Consider the following 19,977-nt stretch of genomic DNA (forward strand, 5'->3'; position numbering starts at 1 on the left):
GTCTAGGCCCGAAACGTCAGCCTTCCTGCTCCTCTGATGCTGCTTGGCCTGCTGTGTTCATCCAGCTCTGCACCTTGTTATCTCATATATTTTAACATTCCTTTTTTTCCAACATATTATCTGATTTCATGTCGAACAAATGTATAGCCTCCATTTTAATTTCAATTAACTACATTATCGTACTAAACACTAAACTAAACATGTGAAAGTTTATTTCTTATTGTTTATCACCCAGCACACTTTGTAGATCAGCTGTCAACCCTGTAATATCAGAGGTATTAGTAGCAGGTCACTTGCATTGAGGACAGAACTAGACAGAAAGGAGGGCATAAGGCTGAGGATCTAAACATAGCATAAACAAAGCAGAATGGAGGACAGGGTGAACAGCAAACAACAGGCTAGGTTATATATAAGCACAAAGCAGAAACATTCATATGAACATACAACAGGACCGGAGTAGGTTATTCAGTTCCTCAAGTTTGTTCACCATTCAACAAGATCATGGCTAATCTACTTAAAGCCTCTACTTGTCTTTTGTACCAGCTCCTCATAGCCCTCAACGCCTAGGTATTTCAAAAATGTATCTCTCTCCTCTTTAAATACTTTCAGCAATCTAGTCTCCATAACTCTCCAGGGTAGAGAGTTCCAGACATTCACTACCCTCAGAGAAGAAATTCCTTTGCATCTCAGCTTTAGATGAGTGTTTCTCTTACTTGAGATCCCCCACTAGTGGAAACATCTTTTCAAAATTTACCCTGTCAAGAGCCCTAGAATCTTGTGCGCTTGAATAAGATCACTCCTCATTCTTCATGTAGCTTTAAAGTCAAAGGCTCAACAATAAGGACCAGCAACATCATGAGCTAAAAATCCAGTGGACCAAGAATGAGACAGTGTGCCAGTCTGGAGAATGGAATAGATTACCATCTTCACCAAATTTTGTTGCGATTTTGGACATCATGAAACCAGCAAGAAGCAAATAGAAGAGTTAAAGAAGCAAGTGCATTGAAAAGTTCAAGACAAAAGAGGAATGCCCATGCTGCAGAGAAAAGTTAAAGAGGAACATGGGGCATCCGTGTTCATATGCAATGTGGTAACATTTGTTGAAGCTGGTCTAAGAAGAGATAGACAAAATGGAGAGCTTCATGTCTCCAGGAACTCAAAAACTCAGCTTTAATTAATTTTGTCTATGGTTTGGCAATCTGTTTTCTTCAAATGAATTCCACTTCATGCTATATTGTATAGTCTTACCATTAAAGGCTGTAAACTGAACATGACATCAGACTGTTAAAACTGCTAGAAAGAACATACAAGTCTTCTTTCAATAAAGACTTAGCAAAAGAATCAACTAAAATGCCTTTCAATACAGAAATATTACACACTTAACACAATCTACATGAGTCAGCTCTAAATTTTAATGCTCCCTTACAAATCTTTCCGTTACGTTTCAAGCACACTACAAAGTATACCAAGAGCATATGGTTCTGAAGAAGGGTCAGTGGACTTGAAACAGTAACTGTTTCCTCTGCACAAATGCTGCCAGAACTGCTGAATTTCTTCAGCAATTTCTGCTTCTATACCAGGAGCACTCATGCCTGGTATCCTTCCTGACAGAGGTATCAATTATTGTTTCACACATACTAGGCCAAATCAGAGGAGCAGCAGTCAATCATTGACTGATTACTACCCTCTCCTACACTTTTTTTAGAAACCAAACAGATTCAGTCTCTTCACAAGTCCAGTGAGCTGTCTTCCGTTGGAGATCCTCTTCATAGTGCAGAATCATCAGTGGTGGAGGCAAGAGGGTGGGTCAGTGCCACACCTCACTTTCCCAGCACTAGCCATCAAATTCCGACAAATCTTTATTTACTAGCATTCTAAAAAGCTTTTAGACATTTAACTATGTGTATTTAAAAAACAGTGTAAGTGGGTGAATGGTGGCTGAGTCAGGTCAGGTCAGGTCAAGGTAGAGTCAAGGGGATCGGAGTATCCAGAGGAGTCAAAAGGAGTTTGGGGTGGGAGGGGGTGTCCAGCATGGGAGATTGCAGGGAGTCAGCAGGAAGGTTGAAGAGGTCTAAGTGAGTCAGAGGTGGAGTCAGAAGGAAGTTATTGTTTTATTAGGTCGAGCTGAGTTGCTTTAAAACCTGAATATGGAAATTAACCAATGATGAGGCCAACACCACGTGACACGTTCAAACAGCAGTATGCTGTACTAAGGATGTGTACTTCCAGAAGGTTGGCGGCAGGGTAAGTCAGTCCATTCGGAGCTCCATTCTGCTCGCCAGTTGTCTCTCTCTTTCTTTATTTGTCCTTCCATTTTTCTTTTTCCTCCTTCTCTCTCCCTCTGTAGTAATTCTATCCCTCCCACCACCTCTTTTAACTACCTATCTAAGGAGTCGAGAAGGAGCCAGATCGTTACCAGGAACAACCTCGCGGGAGCTGAACACATGGGTTGTGTCCTGCAGCGACGGCAGATCAAGTGTGGGCCACAGAAACGGTGGCAGATCAAGTGTGGGCTGGAGAGAGCAGAACAGCGAGGCAGCAGCAGCGAGATCGGTTCAGTGAGGCAACCGAGAACAGGCCAGTGAGACAGCCCAGAACGGGGCACTGGCAGTGACATGGCATGGGCTGGAAAGCCCAGAGTGGAACTCTGCATAGCTAGGGCTGAAAAGCCCCGAGTGGGACTGCGGCCATGGAAAGGAAAGTTGGACTCTCTTAAGTTATCTTTTTTATCTTACCTTATTCTGAGTTAATGTGAATGGCACCATGTATGACAAAGGTACACATTTTTCACTATATTTTTACATTGAATATGTGGCAATAAATGATATATATATTTTTAAATTTGTATATATTAAGTGTCTTGGTAACTGCAATTCATCAGTTCTATTAAGTAAATCTATCTGAGTCTTTCACGTAAATTGAATCTTGCCAATCAAACATGAAAGTGGTAAGACAGTATTAAGTGAAACAAAACAAGAAGACAAGGTGATCAGGAGTCATTTCTCCTGGGGAAAAAAAAGCAGCGATGTAAACTTGTAAACCACAGGAAAATGCCTTAAACAAAATTGAAACAGGGCAGAGATAGTTAGAACTGCCAGTGCTGGAGCCAGAAATATCACAGTGTGGAGCTGGAGGAACACAGCAGGCCAGGCAGCATTGGAGGAGCAGGAAAGTTGATGTTTTGGGTCAGGACCCTTCCTCAGAACGTCTGTCCTGTTTTGGCAGGCAGGTTAGGATAACCCTGCCAAACTTTCACAGGACTAACTTCTCAAAATGCTAATCAATAGCATGACAGTCATGCAAGTGCAGAATAACCTAATCTGCATGTAGGACAGAAAGTCAGAGTCAAACAACCAACCCAAGGAACCTGGTCATTGCAGAGGTATCCAACAAGGATAGAAATCCTACTGGGGTTAGGAAGTAAAAGAATCAGAGCATCAAAGTCTCAGTTGTGTCATTACCCAGGAGTTCAACATGGTTTCATCGCTCTAACGTTTCACTGGTAGCTATCAAGGTAAATAAGGCAAATCTTTTCCAAATATCTGATTCGAAATCAGAGTAGTACATATTCACATAAGGTGCTGGGGAATTGCCTATCGTGACCATAGAAATTTCCCAAGCAATCCCTGCGGTGTCAGCACATCTGGATTTCGGACAGGCCCATAAGGATTTCTTTGTAGCAGATCTGGGCCAATGCTATAACAAAAAAATTAACAGCTAATAAATCTGGAACACGAATGGTCAATTTAGAGGTGGAACACTTTCTGTTCATCAGATGCATATCAAAGCATAACTATTGGCTATGCACTGCAATCAATTTTTTTGTTACTTACTGTAGGCTTCACTAGCAACTGTCCCATTACTGTGAACATTCTGGATAGACCCACTGGTGTACACACTAAAAAGAAAAATAATGGACAGTTTCAATAAAAACATTAACATTTTCATTAATTATATTAAATTTCTGTCTTAAGAAAGACAATTGGAACTACAGACATATATCATAGTACAGATACTGAAGTACAGGGATATCTGAATTATGCAGCACAGAAAGAGGCTATTCAATCCATCCCATCTATGCAGCTTTCAGGGAGCCCTTTGCAGTTGGTTATATTCCTTCATTTCACACTTTTAGTGTTTCCTCTTTCAAACACTTAGTGACTTAATTTTCAAAGTACATTATAATTTCTGCTTCATTCCATGTTTTGTGTAGATCATTCTGTCAAATATCCTGACATAAAAAGAAAAAAAAACTCCTAGCTTGTTTTTAAAACCTGAGCTTAATCTTAGATCTATTCATTACTGATTCTAACAACCATTTACTTCACATAAGCTCTTTGCTATTTTGAAAATTACCATCAGTTAAAGTGCTCTGTTTTGCAGAGAACTAGTCCAAGTCCTAGAGGTAGCCTGAGAAGAGGTATTCAGATGCGGAACATGTCTTCTTCCTCCATCCACATTCAGGATTTTGAATGCTAGTTCATCCGCTAAATTTATATCGTTTCTGTCACATTTGAGTCCGCTACTTGCCCTACATTTTCCTCTCACACTTAGGTTTAAAAAAAAACCACTACAACCTTCTATCAAACACAAAAACATTCATGAGTTTCATTTATTTTACACATAGGAAGAGGATGTTCATGTTACCATTTGAGACACATTGATGTGCAGAAATTGTCTTCCGTGTTTCCGACATCATAGTAATGGCTGTACCTCAAAAAGTAATTCTTCAGATGTAAAATGCTTTGGTGTGCCAGCTGATCTTTAAAGGTTATTTGTTTTTTCTATTTGAGAGATTATTGGTAATGTATTCTTAAAAAGTTAAGTTTCAAGAAGTTGCTGCTTAAAGTATGCTTTGTTAATAATATTTACAGATCTGAATTTAGTGTCCCAAATTTATCTTTCTATATTCAACGAGTAGAATCTCCACAATCAGTCAATGACAGTTTTTCAGTTTACAAACCTTCATGTCCTTCCGTAGTCTTCTTCCATTCCAATGAAAACATATTTTCTTCCATAACTTGCCACATCTTCTCAGATTAAACCTCAGTACTACCTCTTCCTCCTCCTCCTCCTTTGTTTCACATACTTCTTTTTGGAACATACAACACGCTCAATGATAACTTAACTATAACAAGTTAAGCTTAATGAACTGAGTTTTTAAAATTTGTTAGTAACATTAGTTTTTGAAGAGATTGTGTCTTCAAGCTATAGAAATGTGTTTAAAAGATTGATTCTCTTATGTTGAATTACGCAGAAGTTTACAAGGGCTTCAGGGGAAAACTGCAGTTTAGCACAAATGCCACTCATTACCTTCTCTGTCCAGAAGCCAACACCCCAGTGGGCAATTTTTATTCATCACTATATCACTAAATCAACAGAAACAAAACCCATCCAATTAGGAACAATAATATTAACCAAAGAGAAAAACTAAGGGAAATTAAACTTTTATACCACAAGAGGAAGATAACCCACCCCTGACTCCGCATGCCCACCTATCCCTAAAAGGTTCAGGGGCATTAGTGGAGACTGGGTGCTCCCATTCTAAGGACGCATAAAGAAAAGTTAGGCAGGCAGTCCAGCCCTTGATATTTTAATTAACCTGTTCGGATATCTTTTGACACACCTCCAAAGCAGGTAGGACCTGCATCTAGCCTTCTGACCTTGCCACTATACTAAAACAGCCCTAGAAAAATTTTTAAACTTATTTTCCGATCAACCTATACATAGATGTTATTTCATACCTTTAGATGAGGTGGGGTTTGAACCTGGGTGCCCTGGCCGAGGTAAAGATATTACCATTGCACCACAAGAACTCGAAGAGTCCCAAATTTTTTTTAAATCAACCTATTCAGATATGTTATGACACAGGTGGGACTCGAAACCAGACCTTCTGGTTCAATGGTAGGGACACTACCATTGCATGACAAGAGTCCTAAAAGTCCTAAAATCTTGAAGATACTTTCCATTATCGCACATCTTTGGCACAGGTGGAACTTGAACCCTGGATTCCTGATTCAAAGGCAAGTACACTATCAGTACAGTACAACCACCCTTCCTTATAAAGTCTTTGAATGCCATTCGCAAATTCACCTTTTTCTAGATTTTTAAAAATTAACCTAAGTCAGACATGTTATGACACATTTCTGGCACAAATGGGACTTGAACCCTGGTCACCTGGCCCAAAGGTAGGGACACTACCAGTGTGCCACAAGACTTTCAAAGCCCTAGAGCTTTTTTTTTTGTTACCTATCTAGGGATGCTTTCATGCAGTATTGAATGGTTTCTTTCCACCACCAAATTACTTTTCTCCTTTTCCTTTCACCACCAAATCAGTTGTACCTTAACAACCCTAGTACTTAAGATTTGTTTAAAATCAACCTTTTCAGAAGTGTTATTCCACAGCTCCAGAGCAAGTGAGACTTGAACACTGGCCTCCTGGTCCAAAGGTTGGTCAAACCTCAGACCCTAAGTACAAAGTCCAATAGGCAGATCAATAGCAGATGAAATTTAACCCTGTGAGGTGATACACCTTGGCAAAAGCAGCAAGACAAGGGAGTACTCAATGAATAGCAGGACTCCAGGAAATTCACAGGAACAAAGGGATCTTGGGGTACTTACCCACTGATCCCCAAAGGCAGCACGACAGGTTAACAGGATCATTAAGACAGCATACAGGAACGACTTATCAGTTGTGGCACAGATTATTACAGCAGATAGGCAGTGTTGGAACTGTACAAAACTTTAGTTAGGCCACACCTGGAGTACAGCGTGAAGTTCAAGTCACCACGTTACAGGAAGGATGTGATTGCACTGGAGGAAGTGTAGAGGGGTTTCACCAGGATGTTACCTGGGATAGAGCAGTTTAACGATGAAGAGGCACGGGATAAGCTAGAGTTGTTTCCTTCATGACTGAGAAAAGGATTGCGATTAAGATGTACAAGATTATGAGGGGCGTTTACAGAGTCGATAGAAAACAATTGTTCTCCTTCATTGAAGGATCAATGATAAGACCATATAATTTTAAGGTGAAAGGGATTTGAAGGAAACTATTTTCATGCAGAAGTTGGCATGAATCTGGAATGCAGTGCCTGGGAGTGCAGTTGAGGCAGGAAACTTTACAACTTTTAAAAAGTGCTTGGATGAGCTTTCAAGGCGATGGACCAAGTGCTGAAATATGGTACTAGTGTAGATTTAGAACTGTTTTTGTCAATTCATACTTAATGGACCAAAAGCTTGATTCTGTGAGCATTACATGCTTTCAATCAATATTATTCCTCTAGTCTAGTTAATCCTTAAAGTGGCCATCATTTCTGATGCGTATATTAGACAACATACATGTACAAAATTACACCACTTGAATACGTTTGGTAAAGAACTGCAGATGCTGATAATCAGAAACAAAAACCTGGAAAATCTCAGGTCTGGCAAAAACTGGACCCAAAATGTTAACTCTGCTTTGTCTCCACCAATGCTGTCAGATCTGATATTTTCCAGCAATTGCTGTTTTTGAATACATTTGGTATGTGCTTGTTCTATTCCAACTTTAATTCAAAAAAGAACGCAAGAAATAGGGTCTGGAGTAAGCCATTCAGCACTTCAAGTCTGCTCCATAATCCAATAACACAAACACCCCAACTTGCTTAATTAACATTCAACATTATATCTTAACAAATGCACTGAACATTGAAAAAACCTGACATGGAAACCACGGTCGACTCAGCGCAATGATTGCTCCAAACAACCTTCACGTTGGACACCAGGCGCGAACATCTCAGGATATGCTCAAAGGGTACCTGCCCACACATACCTCACATCCACAGACATTGGCACCCAATACATGCCAGCCTTCAAAAATCCTCATGAAACATCTCTGATCCACTTCTGCATTTCAACAGTGTACTAGTAATAAACATCGTAAAACTTCTGCAAGGACATTATGTTACACAGGGGCACACACCCATCTCATCGACTCTCTTCTCCGTGCTCTTTGCTTGCTCACTGAGCTTACTTGGACGCTGACAGCAACCTGGCCTTTTTGCACGTTTCCCCCTCAGCCAGTGACACCAGGCAGATAATGCTTCACTGTTGACTTGTTATTTAGTGCAGATACAAAAGAAGGAAGCTTGTCATGGTTTTTAGAAGGCTTCAGTCAAGTCATGGGTATAGCCTTCAGTCAGTTGGTCCTTACACTGTGAGTCAAGGGCAGTTCGATACCAGTCCAAGAGCTTGGAAATGGTAAGCCAGTCAGGCCAATCAGAGTCAGATGCACTCCACATAAAGTGTGAGGAGCTGAATATCAGGCAGCTCACCATCCACCTTGAATCTTTCTGCCCCACTATGAACTGTTTTCCTCCTGGAATAAGAGAGACATGTGTTAAGGGGGTTGAAAGTACTGCTACTTTGACTGGAGGTGGGAGGGTGTCCAGAGTGATTGAGTAGGCAGCATAGAGAGCATGTGGGTTAATGGGGTAGAGGGGTGGGTGACAGTGAGCGAGGGAAAATGTTGCAGGTGACAGTGAGAGTGGTTGGCCAGGAGCATTATTGGGAGGTGAGATAGTAGCAAAGACAGGGCGAGTACGAGATATCAGAGTGAAGTTGGTGGCACGTGAGATGGCGGAGTGGAGACGGTCATTGACCTTCTTACTACAGTGCTGGACGTTTCTTCAGAAGCTGAGGCTACTTTAATATGGATGCGGATCTCAGAAAAGGCAGGCATGGTCTGGTTTAGTAGTATCCACTACCAGTCCTAGGGGAAGAGAGATGCCTGCCTCTGCACCACCCTGTCCAGCAGGACCTCCAGGTCCCCGCCTTCAAAGCAGGGTGTCGATTTCCAGCATCTAGCATATCCAAGGCAACCGTGAGGAATTGTGCAAACTAACTGGACTTGTTTAGGTACACAGCAGCCTTTCAAAGATGGCGCAGGTGCAAGGGGTTCCTGTCTTTCAACAGGAATCCACCGAGTGGCAAATTTATCTGGGAATGGCAAACAGTAACATAAGGCCAGAATCAGAGGTGAGGAAGGCATAGGAGGGGTAAGTAGTCAATGAGACGAGTATGCTAAGATTCATCAAGAAAACCTGCTAGAGGTAGCAGAAAGCCCTCCAAAAATCTCAAAGCAACCCAGGCTTCACCAAAAATAAGAAAGATTCAGCAATCGCCACTCATGATTGCCATAAAATCCCATCTGATTCACTAATGGAAATCTATCATTGTTTCCCAGTCTGGTCAACATGTGACTCCAAACCAGCAATATGGTTGACTTTTAACTGCCCTTTGAGCAATTAGGGATGAACAATAAATATTGACCTAGTCAGTGACTCCAGCATCCCATGAATAATTGTTATTTTTAAAAATCTCCACATTAACTTTGTTTTTTTTGTGTACAAACACATCTATGACCAAAATATCCAGATAGTCACTTTTTATAATTTGTATATTTTTCTCTCACAATTGGTGTTCTATTTTTCCACTCCACCTTCTTGATGTATCCTTATTTCCTTCAATTTTCCTTGTGTCCAAAAATCTATTGATGATATCTTATCGAAAGATTCACATCACTTTGAGTGAAGGAATTCCTCTTCACCTCAGCCTAAATAGCCAACTCTCTTAACTCAATGACAAGTTTTAGGCTCTCCATCCCAGATAAACAGTCTTCTTTTGTACATTTAATGTAGGCACAAACCTGTTGACACTCATTAGAAATACAGGAGCACATAATAAAAACTATGTAACAATTGTGGGGCACCTACTTTTATCTATTCATGGGATGTGGGTGTTGTTGGGTTGGCCAGCATTTTGCCCATCCCTGGTTGCCTTTGACGAGGCAGCGGTGAGCTACTTTCTTGAACTGATGCAGTCCATTTGGTATGGATACACCCACAATGCATTTAGGAAAGGAGTTTCAGGATTTTGATGCAGCGACACTGAAGGAACAGTGATGTATTTCCAAATTCAGGATGGTGTGCGTCTTGGAAGGGAACTTGCAGCTAGTGCAGTTCCCTTAAACTTGTGGTTCTTCTAGATAGAAGTGGTCGTGGGTTTGGAAAGGCGCTAGGAGAAGTGCATCTTGTAGATGGTACATACCATTGCTACAACTTGGAGGAAGTGTATATTTGTGGACTTGGTGTCAACTAAGTAGGCTGTTTTGTCCTGGATGATGTCAAGCTTCTTGAGCATTGTCGGAACTGCACTCATACAGGCACAATCCTAACATGTGCCGTATAGATGGTGGATAGGCTTTGGGAAATCAGGGGTTGAGTTGCTAGCTGGCTGCAGAATTCCCAGACTCTGCCTTGATTTTGTTGCCACAGTATTTATATGGCTAGTCCAGTATAGTTTCTGGGAAGGGTAACCCCAGGTTGTTGATTGTGAGGATTGTATGACGATAATGCTATTGACAGTCGAGAGATGATGGTTTGATTCCATTTTGTGTAGAAGTCTTCTTGAGTTGTTACAATGCATCTTGTGATCGTCATCATTGCTACCATTCTGCATTGACAGTGGAGCAAGTAAATGTTTAAGGTGGTAGATTAAAGTACAAATCAAGTGTGCTGCACTCCCCCAGGTGGTGTTACGCTTACAGAGCTGTTGAAGCTGCAAGTGGCCAATATTCCATCAAATACCTTGTAGATGATGATCAGGCTTTGAGGAGTCAGGTGAGACACATCCTGCAGAATTCCCAGCCCCTGACCAATTCTTGTAGCCACAGTATCAGTATCTTGTCAATGGTAACCCTCCAAGATATCTACAATGGGGAATTCAGCAATAATAATCCCATTCAATGTCAAGAGGTGATGATTAGAATCTTTCCTATAGATGGTCACTGCCCGCAGTGTGGCAAGAGCGTGACTTGTCAATTATCATCCTAAGCTTGAAGTTATCCAGTCTTGCTGCCATGAACAGTGACTGCTTCAGTACCTGAGGTGATGCAAATCGTGCTGAATATTATTCGCTGTTGACTGCACATGCCCACTTATGATGGAAAGAAGATCATTCATCAACAGCTGAAGATGGTTAGGTCTGGAACACGACCTTGTGGAATTCCTCCAGCGATGTTCTTGGTCTAAGATAACTGACCTCCAACAACCACAATCATTTTTTTTTTTGCTAGGTATAACTCCAACCAGTCAAATAAAAGCAAAAATACAGCAGATACTGAAACCTGAAATAAACATAGAAAATGCTCGAGAAACACAGCAGATCTGGCAGCATCTGAAGTGAGAAAAACAGAGACTCAGTTAGACAACCCGATATCTGAAACCAGGCATGTCCGCAGTCCTCCAGGGTGCTATTGATAATTGACCAGGCAGCTTCCTTCATCACTTCTTCTGCCTCTTTACAGTCAACAACTGAGAGACAGAATTCTTTCCACTCAAAATATCCATGAAAATGAAACACCCGAATGGATAGGTAGGTTGGTCGAACTGAACCAGCAACATGAAGCTTATCAGTAGTCTGTTAATATACCATGGGGTTTCAGCTTATTAGACTTCTGCAGTACCCCTTTACAAAATTGTGAAAGGAGCCACAAGTGGGGTCAAAATAAGTGAAAAAGTATGAATTTCAAATAACTTGATTTGGAGATATATGAAGATACAAATAATAGGGCAGGAAGAATTAGTCAATACAGAATGTTGTTTGAAAACGGAAAACAAAGTTGTCTGATCGAACGGAAACAAAAATTGGAGATTTTCCAAAGATCTTTGGTCTTTTTGATGTCTGCTTTGTGGATTTCCCTTAACCCCTCCTCCCACTGTCAAAACTATGCAAGAAATTGTGGTCTTCAAATACAAATGTAAGAATTAAGCTTCAGTTTAAAATTCTCAGTCAGGATGAAAAGAATATGCCATTCTCTGGCCTGATAGCATGGCAGGTGTTTTAATTCCGTAGCCATGAAACTCGCCACACCACTTGATGAAGACTAGCATTGCAAACTATGCATGCTTCAATGATGAAAGTTTTTTTTTTAAATTCAAGCTTTACATTCAAAGGCAGGATCATACGCAGAATACGATTAAGTTTCCACGTAGTTGTCAAAAGACTGTTTGATATCTCAAACCCCTTTCATGAAGTAAACCAAGAGATGAAAGGCGAAGAACTTCATTCTTTTGCACAAACTATGACTTAAGCCCTTTGCCTAGAAGGGTACAAAATCATTTCAGGACCCAGTCAAAGATCATAGCAAAACTTCTACATAATCTAAGTTTTGTGCAAACTGGTATAGACCATAAAAGATAGCCATGTGAACATCAGTCTATCCCATATTTCAGTTTGATTCACAGGATGTTGGCATTGCTGGCTAGACCAGGATTTGTTGCTCATCACTAGCAGTCATTGAGAAGGTAGTGGTCAGATGCCTTCTTGAAATGTTACAGTGAAAGCGCTATTAGGATGGGAATTGCAGAATTTTAAACTTACGAAAGAAATGGATCACTGTTCCTTGATTAAGTCAGGATGATGTGAAATTGGAAATGAACTCGCAGAAGGCAGTTTTCCCATGCATCTGTTGTCCACATCCTTCCAAAATCTGTACAGGTCACAGATTTTGAAGGTGCCATTGAAGGAGCTGCAGTGAGTTGCTGCTATGCATCTTGAAGATGATATATACAGTTACCATAATGCATCAGTGGTACAGGGAGTGAACAATTAAGTGCTGGTGGGTGCCAATCAATTGAGCGCTTTGTCCTCGATTATGTCGAGCTTCTTCAGTGTTGTTGGAATTATACCCATCCAGGCAAGTGGAGAGTATTCAATCATGTTGTTAACCTGCACCTTGTAAATGATAGACAGACACTGAGTAATCAGGAGATAAGTTACCCACCTCAGAATTCCTGGCCTCTGACTGCTCGTGCAGTCACGTTGTTCCTACGGTTGGTCCAAGTCAGTTTCTGATCAATAATAACCCCTTCAGGATGTTGATACTAAGCATTCAGCAATGGTCACATCAATAAAGGGAAATTAACATATTTTCTCATGTGGGAGATGGTCATAGCCTTTCCTCTTCTTAAAAAGAGAACTGTTCTAAATTTCAACTTTACTTTTGAGAAACTGAACTCAAATTAAGACTGAGTGAATGTACACTCTTAGGACTGCATCATCTGTTGATCACCTGGTGAGACAGCTTTAAATCTTGGTAACCAATCCAAACCAAGGACTCCAAAACAGGCTGAAATCCAAGCCAAACCAGAATTAATGGATTTTTTTTTCCTAGGAGACACAAGGCAACCCAGAAGAAACTCCAGCCATGTGGGAAATTTAGCTGAAAACAGCAATGGAAAAGATAAGGAAGCTTGGCATAAGGTCACTTGTCCAAACAGTTTTCTTCTGGTGTTTCCCTTTCCACATATGCTGCCTGACCTGCTGAATATTTCTAGTATTTCCTGTTCCCATTTCAGATTTCCAGAATCTGTATTATTTTGCTTTTGCATTGTGACCATCAAGTTGACTGTTTACAATTCACTATAATGCCTCAATTGTGGATTAATTTGTCTCATTCTATCCACTAGATTCTGTGTATGATCTCCTTAATTGTGAAGTAAACAAATTTATTAGCACTGTAATACCAGAACTTTTCCAAAAAAAGAATTTGTCATATATTGTCACAGTAAAACAAAAAGCCCTTTAATGAATATGGTTTAACTCAGCTATGATTGATGCTAATCCACTCTGTTGCCACTTGGAAGGATGTTTGCATTCTTCTACACTGTAAACATGTTTCTAATGCAGAGGATTACTAAGGCTGTTGTATTAATTGTTCGCATTAATATTTGACCAAAAACCGTACAACAATCAATGTGAAATTAATACAGATAGAATATTGAACTATATGATGTACCTATAGTACAATAAATTGTCAAATTAACTTCAACTTGAAATGTTTTTGTTGTGACACAAATTCCATCTATCTGTTAAGATGAAGATCGCTTAAGGGTTCTTAACAGGAGTCCTTTATTAATATAAATGACAAGGTTTTCAGACTGATCTTTTTCCTTGATATTGCTCCCACACCCAAAATATTCTCATGGGTCTTCACATGGAAGGAAAGAAACAGTCAACATCAGGTCAGCTAATGTAATATTCATGGACAATAGTACATGGTGAGGACTGTTGGGATTTTGTCTAGCACTGTACTGTGTATGGGTCCAAACGACTAAACATCAATCTTATTTGTGCATGAGCAGAGTTCTGTATATGTTCAATGAAGACAATCTTCCAAGAAAACAGGTCAGATCTGCTCTTAATTTCTTCAACACTCTACTATTTAACAACTGTCCAGCTCTCGAGAATGAGCTCTGCATACTTGTGACTACAATACTGGACTAAAATTGTAATTACAAAATTTCAAGTAAAATGTTTATGATATTATAATATTTTATCGTAATCTTCACATCTCCAAGAAAGAGCTAAAACTGCTGCCAGTGTGCTGTGGGAAGTGGGGTCAGCCTTGACCTCAACATGAGCAAAAATCATGTCAATATTCACAGCCACTAGCTAAGTACCTCAATTGCTGCTGAATTGTCAGGTCAGCTTCTGGAGTTGACAATCACAAAAGATTTGCACTCGTGTCCCTGCAGTTTATCAAGTTGTTAGTGACCTCTGCTGGTTGACATACAAATCTACAAGGCCAACATTACGCACATGTTGAAAACAACTGGAAATTACAACATAAATGGTCATTAAGTACAAGAATATTCTTTTGCGTATTTTTTAAAAATGCACCAACTATATCACCAAAGGAAAGCTGCAGCAAAGGGAGAGGCTATTTTAGTCCATTGATTCTCTATGGCTAGAAAAAAAACTAGCTGCCATTCTAATCTTTCAGCACCTAGTCTATAGCTTTGCAGATTACAGCACTTCAGGTGCAGATCTAAACTGCGCATCAAATTTCAGACACCCACCACCTCTGGGTGAAAATATTTTTCCTCACGTCCCCTCTAATCTTTCCTCCAATCCTCTTAAAATCAGCAGCCCCTAGTAACAAGCCTCTTTATAAGGGGAAACTGGTCTCTACTGTCTAGTCTATATAGGGCCCACATAATGTTTTACACCTCAGTTAAGTCACTCCTCAGCCTTCTCTTCTGAGGAAAACAACTAATTTATCTAAATTTTCCTCAAATCTGCAATGTTCAAGCCCTGGAGACATTCATAGGCAATGCTGAAAAACAACATTGAATCTTAGTGTAGAAACAGAGGCCATTTAGCCCATTGTGCCTGAGCCAGCTCTATTAAAGCATTATTCACAAAGTCAAACTCCCATGATCTTTCCTTAAAGCAAAGGTTTAGGTGACAAGAATTTGTGCAATTCCACTTTGTTCTTACAGAAACTCCTTCAAATTATAGTACACTTATTGTATCTAGCATATAGTACCTAAGTAATACTGCAACTAACAGATCAGATCTAGATTTTGCAGGCCTGCTACATGCAGTCATGAATGATAGAGGTCAATTAAGGAACAAACAGGAGGAGGCGGCTTAACAAATATCCCAACTCTGAAAGGAAAGGGGAGCCGAGGGTATCGGTGCAAAAGATAAAGCTGAAGCACTTGGCACTGCTGGTTTAAGATGGACGCATGCGTATGATCCATCTCAGTTTCCTCCGCAAGTCCCCAGCATCATATATGCCAATCTTCAACCAATTTAATTCACTCCAGATGATATCGTGAAACTGGATAGTGCAAAGGCTATGAGCCCTGATAATATACCAACAACAGTTCTGAAGACTTCGCAATAGTACTCCAGAACTAGCCAGCTAAGTTCCAATACAGTTGCAACATTAGCATTTATCCAGTATTATGCAAAATTATGGCCTAGTAACAAAATGCTGTGGACATGGTGGCATAGTAGAGGCATCACTGGACCAGAAACCCAGGCTAATGACTCATGAACATGGCTTCAAATCGCACCACAGAGCTGGCTGAATCTCAAGTCAAGTACATTCCAATAACAGTGATCGGAAAAACTACTGAAAGTCAAAATCTCATGATCTTGTTCTCTAATATCCTTCAGGGATAGAAATGTGTCATCATCAGCCACTCTAGCCTACATGTGACTCCAGATCAAAAGGTAAAATGGTTGATTCAATTAGGTACGGTCAAACAACATCAGCTTTGCCAGCGATGTCTCCATCCCATGAAAGAAAAAATTTAATCCAGCCAATTACCACCCTATTAGTCTACTCTTGATTATCAACAAAAATGACAAAAAGGGTCACAGAACATGCTATCAAGTGGCACTAGCTTAGCAATGACCTGTTCACCGATATTCATTTTGGGTTCTGTCAGAGCGAGAAACGGACAAGGCCTGAACTCGAAGGGTTAGGTGAGAGTAGCATGATGTCAAAGCAGTACTTGACCAAGTTGACATCAAGGATTCCTTGCAAAACCGAAATCAGTGGGAAACAGTGGTCATAATGGGCACAAAGGAAGATGGCTGTGGGCTATTCGAGCTCAATCATCTCATTCACAGAGCATCACTGCAGGAGTTTCTCAGTGCAGTACCCTCTGCACAAACATCTTCAACTCTTTTATCAATGAACTTCCTCACATTCGAAGTTCCTTAGAGTCTGTTCTGTCACTGTCACAGGGTCAATATCCTGGGACTCACGTCCTAACAGCACTGCGGATATCTCTAAACCCCAAAGACTGAAGTGGTTCATGAAGGCAACTCACCACCAACTTCTCCAAGACAATTAGGGAGAAGCAACAAATGTCGACCCAGCCAGCAACACTCACATCACATGAGCAAATGAATCAACATTACACATCATAAGTGGGAATTCTTGCCATGCATGTTCAAGGTACGGACTGACGCAACTATCTTAAATTCTGAAATAGAGCAAATAGGTTATTCATATCAAGTTATAGAACTAGTGCTTTCCAGATCACTACAACATACTGTGTAAAGGTTTTCCTCATGTGACTTCCAGTTCATTGGCCAACTAACTTCCAAATTCTTCCCAAGTAACCAAAGACTCTTACCTTTGGTAGCAGTCTTATGAACTCTTCCTGCACCATCTCAAACACCTCAACATCCTTCCTAAAGTGTGGTGCCTGTAACTGGACACAATGCTACAACTGAGGTCTAACCAATGTTTTATAAAGACTTCTAACGTAACTTCCTTACCTTCTGTATTGTTAGGCCTCTATTTCTAAAATCAGAAGATCCTAAATGCTTGAACTAACTTATCAACTTGTCGTGCCACATTCAAAGGCTTATACAGATAGCTCCATTTATACCCCCACATAATTCCATAACTTTCTGCAACCATTTTCCTCTACTGCAGTTATCAATATGGAGATCATTCAACAATTATGCCAAACAAATAGAACACCCATTCCCCGACTCTAGATAAAGCATCAAATTAGCTTGCAGAATTCCATATACTGGTCAAACTGGACATCGGCAAAGAAACTACTAAGTAACAAATTGTGACTTTGTGAGGAAGGATGCTCGTGCTCTCAAGGGAGTGCAGCGAAGATTTACTAACCGATTGTGGGGATTGTGGGGCTAATGTTTGAGGAGAGATTGACTAGGTCAGGATTGTTTTTGCTGGAGTTCAGATGAATGAGGGGATCTCATATAGACTCAAAATTCTAACAGGACTAGACAATGTAGATGCAGGGAGGATGTTTCCGATGGTGGGTGTGTCCAGAACCCAGGGGTCACAGTCTGAGGATTCAGGGCAGACCAGTCAGACGTAGATGAGGAGACATTTCTTCACCCAAAGTGTGGTGAACCTGTGAAATTCATTACCACAGGAAGTAGTTGATGACAAAACATTCTACTTGTATTAAAGACAATTTCTGCTATTCAATGGAAACTCCACAAAACAAGTGACTTCCAAAGAAAATAATAATTAAGTAAGCCAGATAATCTCCCATGATATCCTCAATGTTGACTCAGTGTGACATCTTAAGTGAGACAGGAAACAAACTATTGGAGAAATTGTGGGCTATTTTGCAGGCCTTTAATATCTCAAAGAATAAAATTTATATTAGAAACTGATTTGATCTGATCACTCATCAAAATTAGCTGCAGTCAAAATTACAAAAGCTATAAAATCATATGCTACTGCTCTTTATTCAGCATTCTATTTATACTGTATCTGAAGCAGAAAAGTTGAAACTGTAGCTGCAAAATTCATAATTACTTCGAAAAGGTTTTTCCCACCATTCTATTTTTACTTAATGATGTGCACATATCGTTAAAAACTAGTGAAGTCATTTTGTATTCATCCAATTGTATCCATCCAACGAGCGGTACAGTGGCCCAGTGGTTAGCACTGCTGCCTCACAGTGCCAGGGATCCCGAGTGACTGTCTGTGTGTTTACACATTCTCCCCATATCTGTGGGGATTTCTTCCAGGTGTTTCAGTTTCCTCCAACAGTCTAAAGATTTGCAGACTAGGTGGATTAGCTATGGGAAGTGCAGGGTTACAGGGAGATGCTATGTAGCTGGGTCTGGGATGCTTTTTGGATGGTCGGTGTGGACTCGATGGGCCAAATGGCCTGCTTCCACAATGTAGGGATTCTAATAACTTTGCCCCCTCTACATTTTCTGAATCTTAGGGCTTCCATTTTGCTCTTTCATTGAAGTTTGTACTGTCCATCACACATTGCATTGTTATATTTTAGGGCTCAGCTGTTCACTTCCCTTGCTCAAACACTTAAAGATTGAGTTGAAGGATTGTTCTATCTGCAACCCTAAGTTTGTTCCTACTTTGTTGTGGCCAATGTTCCAGTTACAAAACGTTACAAGTATTGAATTGTGATACTGCAAAACAAATCATAAATCATCCTAACCTTTAGTGTTGATTGCTACTTACATAGAAGTAATAAACCTCCCATTAACGAAATGCAGGAATATAAATAAGGAAGATAAAATTCCCAAAGATCTGTAGGTAGGAAGAAACAGGAAAAACAAATATTTAGTGAAATGCATGTCCTTCAAATAGAAAAAGATGTCTGTAAACTGAGCACTGTGAAAAGTACAAAGAGCCACAATTATAAAATTAAAATGAAAAATGTGTAATTAAAAGTAGCTCTAACAGCAATAAGAAAATAAATGGATTAGCAAATTGTCACAGGCTTTAATTGGAAACCAGTCATTATCATAGTTTCCAATCGAAACACTTGGACATATTTATTTAGTTTGTAATAATCATTTTGTTAAATTAAACTAAACAAATCATAAATCTTTCAATGAGCACTCAACATTTAGCTGTCTTATTTACAAGGGATTCCCATTCCTCATTTTGAAGATTTGTCCTGAAACTTACTCAGACTACTTCAATGACTGTTCACTGCCTGGTAGCTCAATTTCTTCCAGAAACTATTTCACTAAATTCCTGTCACTATACTCAAGCACCTACTCACAACCACAACACTAGATGTTTTCTCACAGGCAGTTAGCTTCACTAAACTAGCACTGCCTCAAGTACGAGGTACTCCAGAATCTCTGAGCTGCACCAAGCAAAGACTTCTTGTGGGTTTCCTTCACTCACACTCTAAGCTACCAAATGACTCCTTAAAATCTCTGCTGGCAATAACTGCTACTCAGCCCCTTCTCCCAAGACTGCATGACACGGGGCTTTACAATGCTGCACTTCAACATCTAACTGCTGTCAAAGTATCAGCAACCTATCTACTCCAAGCAGATCTCGAACACCCACCAACTATCTTTTCCCTCAATTACATGGAATCAGCTGATAGCAGCACCAGTCACATTCTCTTCCTCGCTGACCGACAAACTGACAAACTGACTACTGAACTGCTGTTTAATGATTCTTGAACTGTTTTGGGTGATCTCTTAGACTACTCCAAGGATGATATCCTTATTATAAGAATAATTAATGCAGCATTGGACAGAACATCCTATACCTTGTATGTTAAAACATTTAGCTAACTTCTTTATGACTGCCTATATCAGAACACACACACACACACACACACACACACACACACACACACACACACA

The 19,977-nt window shown here is 40.2% G+C and overlaps 2 protein-coding genes across 3 annotated transcripts in view; one reads left to right on the forward strand and one right to left on the reverse strand.

Moving 5' to 3' along the window:
• Positions 1–19,977, forward strand: part of nom1 (nucleolar protein with MIF4G domain 1) — a 198,335-nt gene that overhangs the window by 32,121 nt on the left and 146,237 nt on the right. The gene's annotated exons all lie outside the window — the stretch shown is intronic.
• LOC125486602 (limb region 1 protein homolog) overlaps positions 1–19,977 on the reverse strand; it is a 105,547-nt gene that overhangs the window by 28,337 nt on the left and 57,233 nt on the right. Inside the window, exons 3-4 of the mRNA XM_048614770.1 lie at positions 18,827–18,895; positions 3,834–3,898 (exon numbers count right to left, since the gene is read on the reverse strand). Coding sequence (XP_048470727.1) covers positions 3,834–3,898; positions 18,827–18,895 — 134 coding nt within the window. The remainder of the gene's footprint in view (positions 1–3,833; positions 3,899–18,826; positions 18,896–19,977) is intronic.

This window comes from Rhincodon typus, chromosome 2 (genome assembly GCF_021869965.1).
Source record: "Rhincodon typus isolate 14 chromosome 2, sRhiTyp1.1, whole genome shotgun sequence".
In the NCBI taxonomy this organism is placed as follows: Eukaryota; Metazoa; Chordata; class Chondrichthyes; order Orectolobiformes; family Rhincodontidae; genus Rhincodon; species Rhincodon typus.